Source organism: Nanorana parkeri, unplaced genomic scaffold (assembly GCF_000935625.1).
Source record: "Nanorana parkeri isolate BGI_ZX_2015 unplaced genomic scaffold, ASM93562v1 scaffold435, whole genome shotgun sequence".
In the NCBI taxonomy this organism is placed as follows: Eukaryota; Metazoa; Chordata; class Amphibia; order Anura; family Dicroglossidae; genus Nanorana; species Nanorana parkeri.
This window is the reverse complement of record NW_017306703.1, coordinates 613,113-633,825: the sequence shown is the minus strand read 5'-3', so window position 1 is coordinate 633,825 and position 20,713 is coordinate 613,113. Positions and strand designations below refer to the sequence as shown.

Sequence of the window (20,713 nt, the reverse complement as noted above, 5' to 3'; positions counted from 1 at the left end):
CCCTGCGCCTTACCAGGCCACGTGCCCTCGACATTTGGAGGGTGTCCCCATGCCGATGCGGACAAGGGCCTCTTCCCCACAAGCCTGACCCGGTGGTTTTGGGGTCTGCGGGCAAGGGGGCTTATTTGCATCGGGGTACCCCTTTAAGGACCCCTTGTGAATGAGTAAGGCCTACCCATTCACTAAAGGGTTAAATAAAATAGTTATTAAAAAGTTCAGACTTTTGATAAAATCCTTTAATTGGAAAAAAAAACCAAAGAGACAATTTTTGACTATTCCTTTAATAAAAAAAATAAATGGCTCCATCGATGTAATCCAGCGTCAATCACGATTCATGACGCCCGCCAACCCGCCACAATATAAAAAGTCCCGCCACAGGACGAACGTCCGAACCTGACGAAAACTCGCCGCAAAATGACATTCCTGCTCGAAAGTAAACAGATGGGCGGAGCGAGTCATGACGTCACAGCTCGCTCCGCCCATTTTACATTCTCAGCTGTCAAATACTATATAGCATTCGGGAACTCCCGAATGCTATTCGGGAGTTTCCGAATGCCAGTCGGGTATGTGAGCCGAGGTGTCATATGAAAAGCATTATGACACCTCGGCTCACAGACCCAAATGGGGCGGGGCTACACATCTCAATACCACGCACTATACGGAAGTACAGGCCATCTGCACGCCGCCTGTGACCGGCCGATTCCTTCGTTTTTAACTGTAAGTGTTTACTTATTTTAAAAAAATGTTAATCCTTTTTACAACACCATGAGGAGTTTCCTTTTTTAATTTTCGCTAACTACCGACCCATGGGACACCGCTGGGACCGCTGCTAAGACTGCATTTTCTATTGCCTACAGACAATTACAGTGTGGTGAGTGCGCACCCCAGAGGGGAGATTGGCGTGGACACTAACACAGGGTGTGGAAAAAAGGATTTCTAAACACTTTTAAACACTTTTTGGATTATTGTCATAATTTTTTATAAGACTTTAGATTTGATTCACAATATCATTGATCACTTTTTGCGATTGATTTTTTTTGTCACGTTTTTGATGCACCTTCTTATGGAATAATAAGATTGGATATAATTGATTCACTTTATCATTCATCACTTTGTGCTGTTGATACATTTTATGGAATTATAATTTACTTATTATACTAAGGTTTAAAAATTGTGTTAAATATTGTGGTATCTATGCATCTATATATATTTATTGCACATTTGCACGGAATAGAGATTTTGCACTTTATAATCCACTAGCTGCCACTAGGATAATTAAACTGACAGTATATTCAATAGAGACTTTAAACGCTCACTTCACGTTAATTTAAAAAGCACGGATTTCACATCCAGATAGTTGCAGTTCACCCACTGGTGACCCCGAACGCTGCAGACTCATTATATACATTTCTTGACCTTAGTGTCCTGAGTGCAGCTGCTTTAATATTGTGTATTTTTATATAATTGTCCATAAGCGCAGATTTTACAAACTTCAAAGGAGGAAAATTGCTTCCGTTCTTGCATAAAACTCAAACATGTGTTTAATTACAAAGTTACAAATGATTACAAGATAAATGGCATGAAACAAAATATAAAAATAGTTATATATATATATGTATAAATAAGTTCTTGTAAAAGTTTATGTGTGTGTGTCTTCTTTGTGTCCGTATGTAAGAATGCTTAAAAATGTGAATAGGTCCCTTTTTCCTTTGTGAGTATGTCCCGCCCTTTCTTTGGGACATACAGCCTTTAACTTTAAATCCGAAACTCTTAAGCTGCCCATACACCTTACAACCAACTTTTGTTGTGCGATGGTTGTAAGGCAATTAAAATCTCGTACGATCTGCCCAACTTGGACATGCAGAGGGGAGGGCTTCCGATGATTCCAATGCAAGTGGAAAGTGTGTGCTTGCGCACACAGGCCCGTTCAACATTTGTCTTCCGAGCACGCCACTAAGGTTTTCATGGTTGTCTTCCGAGCACGCCACTAAGGTTTTCAAGCGTGCTAGGAAGACAAAAGACGTGCGACCGTACAGTAGAAACGGTCGCACGCCTTCCATACACCTGCTGATTATCGTACGATCGCAGGATCACCCGCAATTATCGTACGATAATTGGCAGGTGTATGGGCACCTTTAGACTACTGGTAGGAGTAAGGGGGATGGGAGGAATGCCCCCACCTTTTTCCTTGTCTTAACTACAAGTTAAAATGCATTCAACTATCATATAAACCATATAATGTTGCATGTATCAATATTTATTCATAATTCAATGTTCTTTCTTTTATGAATAACTTAATCAAGAAATATTACAGTAAAGAGATATAATTCATACTTTGTAAACACTTCATAAACTTTGATTTCAAATATTCTACAAAGCAACTCTCACAGCCTTCCTCTGCAATTAGGAATGTGGGAGGTTCTAGCCATCTCTACCATCATCATTGATGAGTAACATATGTGCAGCAAATACTACTTTCTAGAAAACTAAAACCATGGACTTTTATAAGTCAGCTTGCGTATATTCCTTAACTGAACAAATGACTATATAGAAAATCAATCATCACGTATGTTCTTCACATACATACATACATACATACATAATCCCTATATGAATAATACCCTCTAACAAATAACAAGGTATCATTATACATAGAAACATGCACATATACTGTATCTGTACCGTTATATCATTACATATGTAACTGTATATAGCATTATCCTTATTCATTATGTCAATTGTCAGTACCATTATTTGGGTGTCTCGGAGGGACCAACATAGGGGCATACAGAGGGGGTCAACCCAGTAGCGTAGCGTGGGTTATCAGCGCCCGGGGCAAGGCAATTATTGCGCCATGCGCCCCCCTACCCCTAGTGCATTATGACAGCTCCAGTAGTCAAGGAGAAAGTCACAGTCTACCTGCCATCACGGGTGAAGCTCCACCAAACATTTGCTGAGACCACAAGGCTGAGACCCAACCTGACTATTACACAACACTAGAACTTTTGACCAAGCCAAGGAAAATCCAAGGAAAATCGTAGATCAAAGAGACATAGGTGCACCTGTGTGGAGAGATCGCCTATGCTCCCAGTATAATCCCAGTACAAGACTTCTTTCTCCCCATCTATGTGATGATGGGTGCTTGTAGTAAGGGCTTCTTGTGGCTTGGCTCACCATGCCTGCAGTATGTGAATGTATACTGAGCCATGCTGGGGGGGCCCTGGGCTCCAGAATGTCAGCTGTGAGTGGCCCCCAGACACCAGGCAAAGCACAGACTATTTACTCCAATATTCATCTAAGGGGAAACGGATGTTGGGGGCTGGTTATTCTATAGAGGGTTTCCAAATTTCGATAAGTCCTCCCTTGCAGATCCCCACATCCTCTTCGGGCACTGGATGTGGGGATGAGGCCCATGTCCCAATCAACATTGGGGAAAAGTGCCTTGCATAGCGGGGGGCTGTGTGGCTCCCCACTTGGAAGGTACCCTCCCCAAGTTGAGCACATGTGACCTGGTGTAGTCAACAGGCTGCCTGCTAGGGTAAATGTATTTTATGAACTATTAGAGGGACTCTACAATTTTTTCTTAAAGGAGAACTATGAGGTGAGTGCTTTTCACTCAGCCTCATAATCTGAGCCGACCGTCTGAGCATACCGGCGTTCGCTCACTTCTCGATCCTGTCACTGCAGAGAGCCATGACAGGGGAGTGACTGGGGCCGGGGCAGGCATGGCTGGTATTGGCAGGTGGAGTGGAGGGAGTCCAGGGAACATCCATTTATTGATTTCCCCCTCCTGTGACTGACCCCAAAAGCAAAGTAAATGACCTCGGTTCAGAGCTGTCATTTCCTAGGAGCTGCAGCCTATTGTTGTATTCTAGTAATATAAAGGTTCACATCCTTTTGCCAACAATTACTTCAATTACCATAAATCCCCAAAATTCCCAAAAGTTCACAAACTCTTTATCCCAACAGTATGATTTTCATAAATATGTATGCAAAACTGGTTTCACTTGTAGCTTCTTGACTAAAATTCAGGAAAGCAGTAACACATTAAACTTTAAACACATTATTTAATATCTGCTTTGTTTCTTTATGCTTTTGCAGGATTTTAAACACTTCTACTACAGTATGTACAATGTAAAACTTCCAAAATTATACTTGTAGTCTTTGGCATTTTCAGATAAAGCAGATACTTCAAAACCCTGTGCTTGCATAATGAAACTAAAGATACCTATACAAGTGTAGATTTTACTAATTCCGCTATGCTGGCTGAACAAGAGAAATCAATCACTTGATTTCCCCATCCATGCAAAAAAACATGGGGGGAGTAACCTCTCCTGCTGGCTATTGTATTCAGACAGCAGGCACCTGCTGCTGCTGCCTAAATATTTGAACAGTGACTACATCTAATAGTTTGAAACAGACTTTTGTCAAGCTGGGTGGCCCCAAGAAGGTACAGCAAGGATAGGGTTACAACTCACACTTGGGGCGCCCAGTCACTCCGCTACAGGAGAGGGGTCCGCAGGAGATGGTAAGCCAGGAGGTGGTCCAGGAGGTGGTCTGCGGAGCCTCTTCAGCAGACGAGCAGGATTGTGAGCAAGACGGATCTGGGTGTCCTGCATGAACTGGCCACAGCCGAGGACCCAGGCAAGCAGACTAACTGGGCAAAGGGACTATAGATAGCTTCATCTCAGGTATTTAACCCATGAGCTGAGGCACGATCCTGATACTGGGCAAAAAGCTCCTCTCCATTCTGGCTTGGATGCAGCTTAGAGCGTGGCCTTTGTTCCCAGCAGAGGCGTGCAGCGTAGGAAACGGGGCTGCAAAGTATCCGCTGAAAAAAGTGTGGTAACAGGCTGGCCTGCATGCAATGAATCCACATGCAGACACAGCAGGGGGACTAGATTGCCTGGTGCCCAGCATGTATGGGCTGTGGAGTGGCGGCCATGCTGGCGCCGGGGCATGGGATGGTGGTGAGCTGGGAGCCTTTCTCCCTGCATGCAGGTGGTGAGGTCGTGGTGGGCTGCGTGCGAGGGACGGGGTGACCCGTGAAAGGTCCAGCCTGGCTTGGGTTCTCAGTGCTCAGTATGCCCAATGACCAGTCAGGGCCTGCCCCCTGGGATACCCATGCCACGCATCCCAGGAGGTCTCAAAGTACTTTACAGCAGTAGTACTTTACAGTGCATGCTTTACACTGATGCCACAGAGCATGCACATCATCAGGTGGCTGGCTGCAAAAAAAGGAACCAACAGCTGGCCCCCTGATGACATCAGAGAAGAAGATGGCGGTGCAGAATGGGCTGTGTAGTGGTGTTTCTCTACAGAACAACACTGGATCACTGGCGTGTGAGTATGTTATTTCTGCATACCCCAGCAGAAAAGGTAACGGGGGGGGATTTATTTTTATTTATATCCATCATTTAAAAAAGTGTAATATTTACTTGTCCTCCCATAATATGAGGAAAAAAGGGTAACATTTTGTACAATCAAGACCAGGATTGTGGCCATATATCAGAAATTCCTGACAGAACACGGCTCTGCAGCAAATGGCATATGATGAATGGTTACAGTACTGAGACTCTGCTGTATTTCTGTAACACTTTATTCCGCCAAGGGAAACTTGCCCCATAGAAATATTCATAATGACACACATTGCACTGACACTAAACCCTTCCCTCATTTTGGAGCCAATCACAATGAAAGGTGTGGTGGTGAAATTAGCATATGAAAGGCAGAGGAAGGATGTTATGGGTGGGGTATATGGAGGACAAGCGCTAGGAGCCTAGGAGCAAGGATAGGTGGTGGTGGTGGTGGGGGCTGGTTGGGAACAGACAATGAGGCTGTGAGCGATTGAAATGTAGGAGAAGACAGGATTAGAGAGATAATACAAAAGACACAAGGAGGGGGAGAGGGGTAAAGAATAAATCAGGGACACAAAGAATAAACTGAGTGGCAGAGAGTGACAAACACAGAGTGACAGTCAGAGAAGGAAATTGCAATAGTGTGCAGAAAAGGGAATTTCATCACTATATTAACAGAGACGGTAGGGAAGTGGGTAAAAAAAAAGATAGAGGGATCAGCTTCAGGGACAGAGAACAGGATAGACAGACTGCAGCAGTGAGGGCAGAGGAGAGATACAGAGTCTGCAGCAGAGAGGGTGGGGGGAGAGTAGGGATGGGAGGGAGAGATTGCAGTGGAGGAAAAATAAAGAGTAGAACCGAAGACAGTTCTGGGGATTAGAAGACAGACTGCAGCTATTCCAGACCACTGTGTAATCACACACAGAGGAGATACACAGCTAGAGTGCTGACATTAGGCAGGACTGGCACAATCTAAAGAGGCACAGCACTGAGATTAATACAGGCTTCCGCTGTCCATCAGGTCAGGTACTGCAATTCAAAGCGTGGGACAGGAACACCAGGGTGCAGCAGTCTCTCAAGAAAACTGTTGGAAGGCAAATAGAGAGCTAAAGAATTTCATCAGGTATACAGCGGAGACAAGAGTCTGAGAAACTAAAAGGGTCCTTTTTGTCAGGGAGAAAGAGCTCCTCAATTGTCCCCCAGCATAACAGGACATCCCCAGAGCACGCTTCTACTGCTTCTACTAAAGACCCAGTGCCAGAACAAACCCACGACAAGTCAAGAGGAATGAGAGCAACGCACTGAATACCACGGCAGGTGACACTGCACTTCCATATAGTAACCATCTGCACAGTATCAACTACGTCTGTAGGCAATAGTAGCACATTTAATTTAATCATTAAGCCCAAGAGCTGTTTTGACATCACCGAACTGTTTGCTGAACCCTCTGGACAACATGACGGAAATAACAGAAATTGATCCACAAAATTCTGAGCAGCGACCGCCTGTGACCAGCAGCAGCGGAGGATGTGGACTCCCCCAGACCAAGGTACACTGAAAAAAATTTGCATAGACTCAATATATATCTAGAAGCTCACTTACATGCCATCGTCATCTTAGAACTTTACTAGTGCGCATGTTTCCCACATTGCTCTGTCAATCTGTCTCTGGTAGCTTAATTGAATGTCCCATCCAACATTTGTACTGTTCTTCATCCATAATATTATTATAATTTGGCCTGCTGCTTAAGGCTTACTGTAGATACATGTAAATTTGCCAGGACACAAACACAATTGTGGTGTCTGTGGAGCACCAATTACTTCCACATACACCCTCGGCATTGCATCAGCAAGAAAAAAGGATACCATCAGGCTAGGAGAATTCAGCCGGTAGCCTATTGTTCCCCGACACAAAAGAGGCATGGAGGTAGAGTATTTTGGGATAAAAAAAGAATGTATTCCATTGGAATTGTTAGCTAACATTTAATCACCCTCTTTACGTCTAGTTTCAGTTATCTACACAATTTACAATATGATTATGTAATTCGGAAAATCAATTGCAGTTTGTTAAAATATAAATTCTATACTGTGCGATCACAAATATAAAATACACAGACAGGCTGGACTCGTTTGATTCAGTAAAATCACATTGTTGTCAACTAACAATCCTACGCAATGTTCTTTCTAAGAGTGAATAGTTTGTACAATAAGAAACTTATTGTATATGGTAATCATATTTGGTTTAGTTTAAAGGAGAACTATGGGGTTAGGGCTTTTCCCCATAGTTCTCCTAAGGGTAACGGGAGGACACAAACTAGCGTCCTCCCGTCACCCAAAGCTCTGTATACCACGAGCTACAGCTCGCGGTATACTGAGACGCCGCAGCCAGAATGGATACCGACAATTATGCCTGGATCCACCCAGCTGCGTGAGTGACAGCTGGCTCTGCCTATAAGACAGACTGCAGCTATTCCAGACCACTGTGTAATCACACACAGAGGAGATACACAGCTAGAGTGCTGACATTAGGCAGGACTGGCACAATCTAAAGAGGCACAGCACTGAGATTAATACAGGCTTCCGCTGTCCATCAGGTCAGGTACTGCAATTCAAAGCGTGGGACAGGAACACCAGGGTGCAGCAGTCTCTCAAGAAAACTGTTGGAAGGCAAATAGAGAGCTAAAGAATTTCATCAGGTATACAGCGGAGACAAGAGTCTGAGAAACTAAAAGGGTCCTTTTTGTCAGGGAGAAAGAGCTCCTCAATTGTCCCCCAGCATAACAGGACATCCCCAGAGCACGCTTCTACTGCTTCTACTAAAGACCCAGTGCCAGAACAAACCCACGACAAGTCAAGAGGAATGAGAGCAACGCACTGAATACCACGGCAGGTGACACTGCACTTCCATATAGTAACCATCTGCACAGTATCAACTACGTCTGTAGGCAATAGTAGCACATTTAATTTAATCATTAAGCCCAAGAGCTGTTTTGACATCACCGAACTGTTTGCTGAACCCTCTGGACAACATGACGGAAATAACAGAAATTGATCCACAAAATTCTGAGCAGCGACCGCCTGTGACCAGCAGCAGCGGAGGATGTGGACTCCCCCAGACCAAGGTACACTGAAAAAAATTTGCATAGACTCAATATATATCTAGAAGCTCACTTACATGCCATCGTCATCTTAGAACTTTACTAGTGCGCATGTTTCCCACATTGCTCTGTCAATCTGTCTCTGGTAGCTTAATTGAATGTCCCATCCAACATTTGTACTGTTCTTCATCCATAATATTATTATAATTTGGCCTGCTGCTTAAGGCTTACTGTAGATACATGTAAATTTGCCAGGACACAAACACAATTGTGGTGTCTGTGGAGCACCAATTACTTCCACATACACCCTCGGCATTGCATCAGCAAGAAAAAAGGATACCATCAGGCTAGGAGAATTCAGCCGGTAGCCTATTGTTCCCCGACACAAAAGAGGCATGGAGGTAGAGTATTTTGGGATAAAAAAAGAATGTATTCCATTGGAATTGTTAGCTAACATTTAATCACCCTCTTTACGTCTAGTTTCAGTTATCTACACAATTTACAATATGATTATGTAATTCGGAAAATCAATTGCAGTTTGTTAAAATATAAATTCTATACTGTGCGATCACAAATATAAAATACACAGACAGGCTGGACTCGTTTGATTCAGTAAAATCACATTGTTGTCAACTAACAATCCTACGCAATGTTCTTTCTAAGAGTGAATAGTTTGTACAATAAGAAACTTATTGTATATGGTAATCATATTTGGTTTAGTTTAAAGGAGAACTATGGGGTTAGGGCTTTTCCCCATAGTTCTCCTAAGGGTAACGGGAGGACACAAACTAGCGTCCTCCCGTCACCCAAAGCTCTGTATACCACGAGCTACAGCTCGCGGTATACTGAGACGCCGCAGCCAGAATGGATACCGACAATTATGCCTGGATCCACCCAGCTGCGTGAGTGACAGCTGGCTCTGCCTACCTAGAGGCAGAGCCAGCTGTACCCGCCCCCTCCCCCGTCCGTTCCGCCAGTCAGAGCTGGAGGATCGGACAGGGGAGGGGAGAATCCAGTCCCTCCCCTGTCATGGGCTCCCTGCCGGGACAGGATCGAGAAGTGAGCGAGCGCCGGTATGTGTTCACTCACTTCCCGATCTACTGAGCCGACCTGTGACAGTTTCATTGTCACAGGTCGGCTCAGATTATGAGGCTGAGTGATTTTCACTCACCTCATAATACTCCTTTAATATGAATGATCTTGCATTGTGTACATAGTAACATTGTATAAAAAACCTTTCACAGCGATGTTTGTCTTTTGTTCCCTGGATGCTACATCACTTACTGGTTTGCATGACTCCCAGTGTCATCCAAGCACTTCCTCTGGCACAGGAAGTCATTGCCACACCTCCTGTAGTCCTATTGACACATCACAGCTATGTGTTGTTCTCCATCCATAGGCCAGCACTGAATCAGAGAGTGGAAGGACAGGAGCAGTCATGCGGCCACCACTTCATGGCACTTTTAAAGTTTAATTAAAAGGCCAAACAAAAAACCCTGCAGAAAGGGTTGTACAGAGCACGAGGAAAGTGGCTATTCTTTATTTATGAATCCGGAATGTGGAATTTCAGGCACCATGCCCACTAGATCTGTTGCGTTGCGATCTGTTTTTCAACAGATGCTAAAGCAGGGGCACCATAAAATGTATGGGTGAATGAGACCAGTTTACAGCGCTGCGATCTATGTAAAATATATCGATGTTTGTCCACGCAGGACAAGTTAATTTAAAAAAAAGATTGGTAAAAAAAAAAGAGAAAAAATAAATTAAAACACACAACGGAACAGAATGGAAGTCGACGGAGGTTGAAATTGCAAGTCAACAGACCCTCCGATGACTTGCAGTTTCCTTTTGAGTTTGGTGTGAACGAGCCCTTAAGGCTCCATTCACATATAGCATTTGTGTTTCCCGGCCAAATTTGCGTGGACAACCGTTCCTGTGTGAATGGAGCCTAAGGCAACACTTTCCTTTGCCAATGCTCGCAAACCTGCTGCCAAATATGAACTATTTGGGTTACAAACACCTCACCACTGCATAATTAGTAAACATAAACTCTCCTAAACTCTGTCCCAGAGACCCAATAATTCCCTTATTGAGCGCTTCCATCTTTTCTCTCACTCAGCATAGAGAAGGTGAAACCAGGCTGTCATTTACAGCCTACACATCAAATACATCTTTGCCCTTACTGTTACAGCTAAGTATCAAACTGTCTGCATACAGCAACAGATAAAAGGAGTGGTTTGAGATGGAGATAAAAATGTGGCTATAACTTTTATTAACGTTATATTTTTTAATCGATCAGTAAGTTTTATCGTGGGTTCAGGTACTAATCTGATTAAATGAATCCATTCCCACCACACTACATATGTTGGACTTTATGGTACCACACAACTACATCATAACATTCAAAAATAACTTTATTTTACATATACAGTATATTCTTATGTAAATAAGGTTATCTTTAAATATTTTAATACGTACCAGCTTACCATGAATGTGCGGCATATGTAGTGTCTTGGAAATGGATTAAAGTTGAAATCTGCATATCAGTAATGGTGCTGTTAGTCTGCTTAGGTTGCACATTTTGTAGAAAGTGAGTGCACTTAAAAAAGCGGATATAAGGAGTTATGAATACACCACTATGCTGATATGCATGGGGAATGGAAATGTTAACTAAATAGATAGTATACTGTATACTAGATATTAGGGATGTACCGATACCGGTTTTTCAATATAGAGTACGAGTACCAATATTTATCTCTTAGTACTCGCCGATACCGAGTACCAATACCAGTACTTCCACTAGCATGGAGCCGGCTTTGCCGGCCACTAAGGAAGCCGACTCCATACTGTTTGGCCACCTCGATGCTAATTGGCCCGGAAGACGTCTTCCCAGCCAATCAGCATCAAGCTGGCCAAACAGTCAGGAAGCCGGTCATTACCCGCCGCCGACATCCGCATTGGCCGCGAAGCCGACTGCATGTTCCCTCACGGCACTGCCAGTCAGAGGATATCTTCCTCTGACCAGTAGTTCCGGTATCAGGGGCAAGTATCAGAGCATTTGGGCAAGTATGAGTACTCGTCCAAATACTCTGTATCAATACCGATACTAATATTGGTGCATCCATACTAGATTTAGTGAACACTTACCGAATATACAGCATATTGTTATCAGTGGTTTGATGGATCAAACCATTCTCTAGTTATTTAGCATAAAGCAGAAGTTTAGACATTTGACACCCACAATGAAAAGATCAAAGATGACTGAGACAGTTTCTTGAAATCCTTCTTATACATTATTATCTCCAGAATACATATAATCTTTGATCAATCTTCAGGCATGCATGCAAGTGCATTCTCATTCACAATCTCACATTGAAGTATTCCTAGATCGCTTGGCCTGGATTTCTGATGTCTAGTCAAGCGATTTCAAACTTACTGTTTACATTTTCCAAGAGAGTTCCACCTGCGCAATGTCAAATTCAACTCAATCTACCTCAAACCAGCTGTTATATCAAGAGTTTTGGTGCAAGCTCTAACAGGAGCATACATAAATATCTAATTATATTATCTGTTATCTTGGTATGTATGTCTTGCTGTGTATGAATGTGTTCTTTCAGATATGATAAAGTTTATTATTGCCATCAGCATCTCTGTGTAGACCTGCGTTTGACTCCCCATCAGTTCATTAACATGGTTGTTATTCAGTTTAATAAGTTCAAAAGGAGCTTGCTGTTCCCTGGATATGTGATATTGTGGAAAACCTTGCTAAGAGCAGTAACCCATAACACCCAATCAGCAATTCCAGTCATCTGACTGATATTTATGGATGAAAGATAAAATCCTGATGGTCACTATTGATTACTGCATATCACTGCCCGTGCACTGCTGTGTTAAATACAGCTTAATGATGGAAATACCTTTTAGGTTTTGCCCTACAATATTCTGTATCTATGTCTGTAATCTTTGGTATAATATTCTGTATATATGTGTGACTAACTCAATTTTGTACAAAAAACAAATCTATGTATGCAGGACCCTGCAGTAAAATCAGTAAAGTCATATTTATAAGTAACCATGTCAGTGTCCCCATTAAAATGACGTGGTGTTATATGGTGTTATATAGATGGTGTTATATTCAAATAAGACAGCTAGCTCAAAAATATTTATAAATATTTATACGTTTTTTAGACAGCTACAGAAACTGACTGGTTACTGATTGGTTGGGTGTTCAGCCCCAGAAGGGCTCAAGGAATCTGGCTAATGCCTAAAGGTGCCATACACTTTACAACCATCACAAGACCTTAGTCTTGCGATGGTTGTAAAGTAATTATAAAAACGTACGATCTGCCCATCTTGGACAGGCAGATCGTACTCTCGATCATCGCAAGCCCGCCCCCCTGAGGGGCGGGCTTCCGATGACCGCAATGCTGAACGAGCAGTGTGCGCGCACACCGCCCCGTTCGGCATTTGTCTCCCGAGCACCGTTCAAACCAGCCGAAAATCGTACGATTTTCGGCTGGTTTTCTAGCGTGCTCCCTAGACAAAAGACGTGCGACCGTACAGTAAAAACACTTTGCGATTATCGTACGATCGCGGGATTTCCCGCGATTATCGTGCGATAATCGCACATTGTATGGGCACCTTTACACTGTTAAAGTGTCTAGTTAACCACTTAAAGACCAAGAGGGGAATTTATCAAAACTGGAGCAGACAGAAACTGGAGCAGATGTGCATGGCAACCAATCAGCTTTTCTATTCAGTTTGTTCAGTTAAGATTTGAAAATGAGAGAGAGAAGCTGCTCCAGATTTTGTCCGCTCCAGGTTTTGATAAATTCCCCCTCAGGTGTTTACACCCCCTTCTGTCCAGGCCATTTTTCAGTATTCAGCGCTGCAGTACTTTGACTGATGTTTATTCCGTCATGCAACGCTGTACTGAAATTAACTTTATACCATTTTTTTTTAAGAGAGCTTTCTTTTGGTGGTATTTAATGACTACTGGGGTTTTTCATTTATTATATAATGAAAAAAGTACCGTCAATTTTGAGAAAAAAAAAACAGCTTTCCCTATGTTATATTAAAAAAACATTTATTTTTACCCATATTTTTGGTAAAATATGAAAGACGCGGTCACGCCCGGTAAATGGACACCAAACGTGTCAAGCTTTAAAATTGTGCGCCCGCGAAACCGCAAAAAAATACCATACCTAAAATTGGCCACAGGCAACACTTTAAAAGCTTTTACCGCTCATAAGTTTAGTGTTAATAGTGATTAATGGCCATAAAATGATTGCCCTCACTCTGACGTTCGCAGTGATGTGTAACATGTGTGGCGCAATTTTCATTTTTGCACGTAGGTGCACCCAACGCATGTTTGTGTGTGTATGTGGGGTGTAGGGGACTTTAACCACTTGCTGCCCAGAGCAATTTCTTACATTTGCACACACATGATAAAATCCGAAATTTTGGCTAGAAAACAGCTTCAGACCCCCAAACAATTATATATGTTCTGAAAGCAGAGGCCCTGTAGAATGAAAATATGCTAGTTGCTATTTTTTATGTTGCACAGTATTTGTGCACATGATTATCAAACAAGTATTTTTAGGATAAAATACACTAAAATTAAATTTAGTGCACAGAAACAGAATATAATATATAGTGCAGGCCAGGTAAATAGATACCAAACATGTCAAGCCTTAAAATTGCGTGCGTCCGTGAAACTGCAAAAAGCTACAATAACCAGAATTTCCCATAGGCGACGCTTTAAACGCTTTTACGGCTCATCAGTTTAGTGTTAACAGTGATTGATGTGCCTATAATTATTGCTCTCACTCCAACACTAGCGACTGTATTAGTGTGGTGCAATTTTTGTTTTTGCACATAGGCTCATCCAACTTGTGTTTGCATTGTATGTGCGTGCACATGGGGGGTGGGAGACTTGAAAACATTTTTTTTTGCATTTTTCATTTTTTTTATCTGTTTCTTTGATTTTTAAATTATTATTTTTTTTTACACTCAGTTTTATTGCTATAACGCCCTCTATGTAATAGCAAATATAATGTGACAGGTCCTCTTTATGGAGACATCAGAGGTCTTTCAGACCCCTAATGTCACCTAGGGACCATAAAGAAGCTGTGGAAGCAGATATCTGCTTCACCAGCTTCTTCTTCTAGCTCTAGGAGCCAGAGAATGTGCACATCGGTCCAGTGATCGGAGGAGAGATCAGAGACTGGAAGCCGGCTGATCTCCCTCCGATCTGTCAAGAGAGACCTGCTGTGCCAGTCCCGGGCTCACACGGGGGACAGTGGAGCCCGGGAAGCCAACAGCGACACCTGTGGAGGGGGCACACACACTGCAGCTACGGTTGCCACCTGTCCAGAATTCACCCGGACATTCCGGGTTTTGAATCTTGTGTCCGAGGTTCATGGAAGCAGAAACCCAGACACAAGATGTCAGGCAGACAGGGGCAACCAAAATTAAGATAGGTGATACTGGCCCCCCACTGAAAAAAGTCTTAACTATGATATTTACATATGAATGGTGGGCGCTATTTACATATGAATAAGCCATGACTCAATCTCCCCAAAAAATGTCCACGCGTCGCTAGAGTGTTCGGGTTTCGCTTGAAGAAAAGGTTGCAATCCTAGCCGCACTACCACACAAGCGATCTGGCACCTGTGCAGAGGTCGGATTGCTTGTATTTAAACACCAATCGTCTGCTGTTTAAAACGGTAAACAATTGAAAATGATTACTAAGGACCTTGGCTCTTGGGATAAAACAGCATTTACTTGGTTAGGCCGCATAAATATTTTGAAAATGAATGGCTACCATCGGCCAGTAGAGGTTTGGCGGCCACAGTATCACCCCTGACTATACACACTTTAAAGGTATGGGATACAGTAAATAAAAGGGGAGCATTGGTCCACAATATATCCCCTTTAGCACCAATTGGTGGTTTCCCCTGTTTTTTACCAGGAGAGCACTTATTATATTTTCGGACTTGGGTGGTGGATGGGGATGTTCGTTTGGGCAGATTTATGGTGGAGAACGCTCTTATCCCATAAGAGGAACTGAGGGAAAAAAGGGGTACATTTCCTTTAGATGCTTGGCGGTACTTACAACTCAGTAACGTCCTTCGGGAACATATTAGTCTAATTAGGCCACTTGGGTCTTTAACTTTTTTTGAAAAATGATGTGACTCTAGGTCACCCCCTAGTCGCTCTCTATCTCTTATGCATAAAATGTTATTGAAAATAAGCTCAAGAGGTTCTTTGTACTTTATGAGAGAATGGGAGAGGGACATGGGGGTGACTTTTTCGGACGTACTTTGAAAATAAGCTCAAGAGGTTCTTTGTACTTTATGAGAGAATGGGGGAGGGACATGTGGGTGACTTTTTCGGACGTACAGAAGGACCAAATACTAGCGCGGGCCCATAACTCATCTATAGATTCCAGAGTTCAAGAAACCAATTATAAGGTGCTTACCCGGTGGTATCGGGTTCCATATTCTTTAGGGAAAATTTATCAAAATGTCTCTCCTCTATGTTGGAGGAACTGTGGGTTGCAGGGGACATATTTACATGTGTGGTGGGAATGTCCTAAGGTCAAACCTTTTTGGCAAGATGTTAGAGAACAAATACAGACCACCCTGGGGGAGACTCTACCGTTTTCTCTTTTTGCTGCATTTGATGCCTGTGTCAAAGGCTAAATACAAAGCTACAGTTTTGCCTCATCTTCTAAATGCAGCAAAGAGGTTAATACCGAGATTTTGGAAGAGCCAAAAGGTACCTACAAGATCAGATTGGGTAAGGCAGGTTAATTGTATTATGGAATCTGAAAAGTGGATAGCAATGGGTAGAGAGAATCATGATGCGTTCCTCAGTAAATGGGATATTTGGATTGATTATAGCTCGATGAACCTTTAGGGTGGGAACTTTGGGGGAGGGTTTTGGAATATGGAAATATGTTTTTTTATTAAGAGGGTATCCAATTTATCTTTTTTATTTATTTTTTTTGGTTGAGGCTTCTTGCTGGATTCATGACCTATGGAGTCAGTCTTGTATATATATTTGTTATGTGATATTGGTAATTCAGGAAATTCTCTTCTTTTTCTTACGTTCTGTTTGTACGGACATGTATATGTTTTTGAATTTATAAAGATAAAATTATAAATAAAGATTTTTTTAAAAAATAAAACGGTACGAAGAACATGGCTGCAGTAGCAGCCGTGTTCTTGGTATAACCAGTTCCAGCGGATGACGTGTATTTACGTGAAACCGCTGAAAGTGGTTAAAAAAAACAATTTGTGTTTTTTTTCTATTTTTTTTTATATGTGACTAATTTTTTTTTAAACTCACTTAACTTTATTGCTATCACATATGAGATAGTCAATTTACACAGACAGGTCCCCTTTATGGAGACATCAGGGCTCTCTAACACCCCTAATGTCACCTATGGACCCCAAAGAAGCTGATGAAGCACAGATCTCCAGCTAAAGAAGCCAGAGAATGAAAGCTGAATGCGGAAGTGATGTAATATACATCACTCCTGCATTCAGCGAACAGGGAGGAGATCAGAGGGAGCTCAGGTGATGATCTCCCGCTGATCTCTGGTGACAGAGCCGCCCTGCGGGTCCCGAGCCTGAACCGAACACAGCGGGGCTCGGGATCGGCAGCGGAGGAGAACCACACACCCGCATGCATTATACAAGCGATCCAGCGGCTCTATGGCCGCCGGACCACATGTATGTAGACAGCCATCACTGGCTGTTTACAATTTAAGCAGTTTTCCCGCTTGTGCGTGCCAGCCAGCGGCGAGCACAAAAAGGTGGGGTGGGGAAGTCTAAAAACGCCCGCTTACATCCAAGAAGCTCTCGGCTGGCCGTTTAATTACAACAGCCCGACAGGAAGCGGTTAATTGTGGCAGAGACTTAGGCCAGAAGGTAGGGTTAAGTAGGGTATACACGGTTAGAATTTCAAATGAACAAAATCAATTTCGGAACATTCGTTTGACTTTCTAATCTTTGATGGGGCCAAATCGATGATCGATTTTGACTGCTGTGATGAGAAAATTTGAAGGAGCATGTTGGAAAATGTTTCTTGATCAAACAAAATTCTAATAGTGAATGTGGTTTTAGTTCGGGAAACTCGATTCATTCCAAAATTGAATGTTAAATAAAAATGAAAATCAAACAAAATTTCGAACGACAAACACCAAGTCTCTGATGGAGTTATTAAACATTTCAACGGGATTTTTCGTATAAACGTTCGTTTGAATTCCTATCCGTGTTTGCCCTATTTTAGGCTTAGCCTTAAGTTCTCCTTAAAATAACAGAGGATTAAGGTTAAAGCTAAAGTAACTATATTTAGTACATCTCTGGAATACAAGCACATTTCCCCATGTTTTATCCCATTACACATGCCGCAAGTACACAAAAATAAGTGTCAGAAATATACTATGCTCCTACCATTCTCTTTGACATACAACGCAGCTCTGAATTCCTCAGCACATTGTGTCAGCCCTGCCTACTTCATTTCTGATGGATTACAAAGAACAGACCCCTCTTCATCCCTCCCCAGGACACAGGAAAACACAGGAACTTATCAGCTCACAAGATTTCTAGCAAAAACTTTTTTGCACTCATTAAACAGATATAACAAAACACTTTCAATACTATATTTAACAGACAAAAGGAAACAAATAGAAGACGTTCATTTGTAGGGTTTATGTACACTAGGGGTATCCACAGAAAGGGAGAGATCTCTGATAATGGTTTGTTCCATGAATATCAAGCTTTATCACAGGGAGACTCAAAGAGTGTTCCTTTAAAATAAAAAAAGCTGCTCCAACCACTGGAGGTTGATCACTGGTAGGACAACAGAAACAGCCCTATTATTGTAAATATGTATACATTATAGTTGACAGCCCCTAATCTTTACTAGTGGACTCGTGGCAGAACTACCATTTCTTAACTACTCTAAAAAGCCATTTAAGACCTCTAAGATGCATATCATATGTAGTATTATTTCAGAGCTCTGCATTGTTGTAACATATTATATGAAATATTAGTGTAAAAACATTGTGAACTAATTGTAACTAACGTATGAAATCTTCAAGTAGCATAAACCAAGTCGGCTTGTTTTCTTATTAGCACCCATTGTCCCCCATGTCATTTTCAGTTTCATTATACACTACCAGCCTTAAAATCATTCACACAGATTTATGTGGCAATCAATATGAATTACCTATTTTCATCTACTAAGTAGTTCTCTACATAAAGCTGATTAATATCCCTTTTCATTTGTATTATACCATTTGTATCTTCTTTGGTGGGTCGTGTCATACATAGCTCACCAGCAGTAGAATCACTGAATGTAACTAACACTTACCTATGTGATTCCCTCACTGGCCAAAACGCTGTAGAATCTTGCCAGCCTCAGAGCCAACACCTCACCAGATCAGGTAGCATGTCAAGTACACCACAGGAAGAAATTAGTTGAGTTTTTCAATTCTGCCTTTGGCAAGTTGCCAACTTTCTCCATCATCATATATATTCACCTGATCTTTACCTGCCCTGTCTGATGCCCTTTTAAAATTTCAAAATTGCCTCCATTGCAACTTCATGATTTATGCAACACTTGCAGTATTTCTGCATTATCTATTATCTATTCAGTTCAAACCAGAGTCCCATCCCATTTGCATAAATGCCACTGGCAAGTTGTAAATGAAAGCTGAAAATAAACGCTCAAGTAAGCACATTTCATAGCATGATGTAATTCATGTTTTTCTACCCTTTTGTAGAGCTCCTGCAATAATTTTATGCTATTACACAATAGACCAAATCAGGTGCATTTCTAAGCTGTATGCAAAGTCAAACACCTTTGTATGACCGCTTAGAGTAAAAGTTTGTATACCTGCTTATATTCCATCTCCATATTATCTGTTCACTTTGCTGTTACACACATTCCATGTAACGTTCAGTGTTGTTCCAAATACAGCATTTTGCATGTCAATGTAATTATTACGCATATACACCACTATTAACTATATTTGCTATCTGTGTTACCAAAAAAGACCAATGCAAACATTACTGCAAGGATACATTATTGTACACAACAAGAGCAGCAATCAGAAATGATATGCCTAATACTTTGAAAATATCTTGGGGTTGAATTACTAATGCACATAGGCTGTTCACTTTGCAAGGGCATTTTCCCTCAGCCCAGTGTGTGCTGAAAATTGTCTTTGCAAAAATCACCAAATCAATCACATAATAAAAAAACAAAAAAAAACCTGTATCTTTGATTGCACCTGATTTGATGACGGATGTCAGCAGAGCTTCACCTTATTCACTAAGCTAAGGGAAACACCCCTGCAAAGTGAACAGCCTGTTTGCTTTCTTGAACATTTAACGAATTCTGCTGTTTTGCTGATACTTGCTCCATGGCTTGAGCGCCAACAATCATCCCACGTTTAAGGGCTGTTAAATCGCGTTGTTTACCCATATTTTCAGAAAAAAATCACTTCTACTGTCGTGGTAAACAACCTGCTTCCCAATTTATAATGGTCTGGCCCTCTAGCAACTTCAGCGCAAAATTATAGCTAATTATAGCTAATTTGCCTACAAACATCAGGTGGTCATAATAATCTGGCCACTCAGTGTATATCCTAATGGCAAAACCCTGTTACACCAGAGTATACACAAACCTCCATCGTGCTTTCCCAGCTTAACCATCACACTCGCCAACATCCAAATGCAGTCAGTACATCAATGGCGTAGCTACAACTATAACCATAGTGGTTGCAGTTGACAACAACTCTAATCCCCTGTAAAGTTCACAGTGTGGAGATGACTTTAGATGCACAAGAGGAGTCTTTGGGATCTTGGCATCGCTACTTACAGCTCAGAGAGAGGTTGTCAGGGAGGCCCTATTATACTTTTGCAATGGGGCCCTGTGATCTATAGTTACGTCCCTGGTACATATATATCTGGGCAGCAGGCAGATTGCTTCTGTTTTAAAATGTTGGGACACGCTGTGCGTGCATGTGTATGTATAGACTGTACAACTGGGACTCATTAATGTAAAGAGTATCTAAGACCAAGACATCTAAGACCAAGATCCAAGACCCACAGCCCAACATCATTATTAGTAACCTATTTAATTGAACCAAGCAATATCCAAGCATCATTATCTACCTCATCAAATAACAGCCTGTGAATCTGCTGGAATTCTAACAGTGTATAGCCAGCTTAAGATTTCA

At 42.0% G+C, this 20,713-nt stretch overlaps 1 protein-coding gene across 1 annotated transcript in view; it reads left to right on the top strand.

Annotated features, from left to right (window-relative positions):
* Positions 1-8,335: 8,335 nt before the first annotated feature.
* The window catches only part of STAC2 (SH3 and cysteine rich domain 2), an 81,629-nt gene continuing 69,251 nt past the window's right edge, over positions 8,336-20,713 (top strand). The window contains exon 1 of the mRNA XM_018560162.1: positions 8,336-8,478. Coding sequence (XP_018415664.1) covers positions 8,386-8,478 — 93 coding nt within the window. The 5' untranslated portion in view covers positions 8,336-8,385. The remainder of the gene's footprint in view (positions 8,479-20,713) is intronic.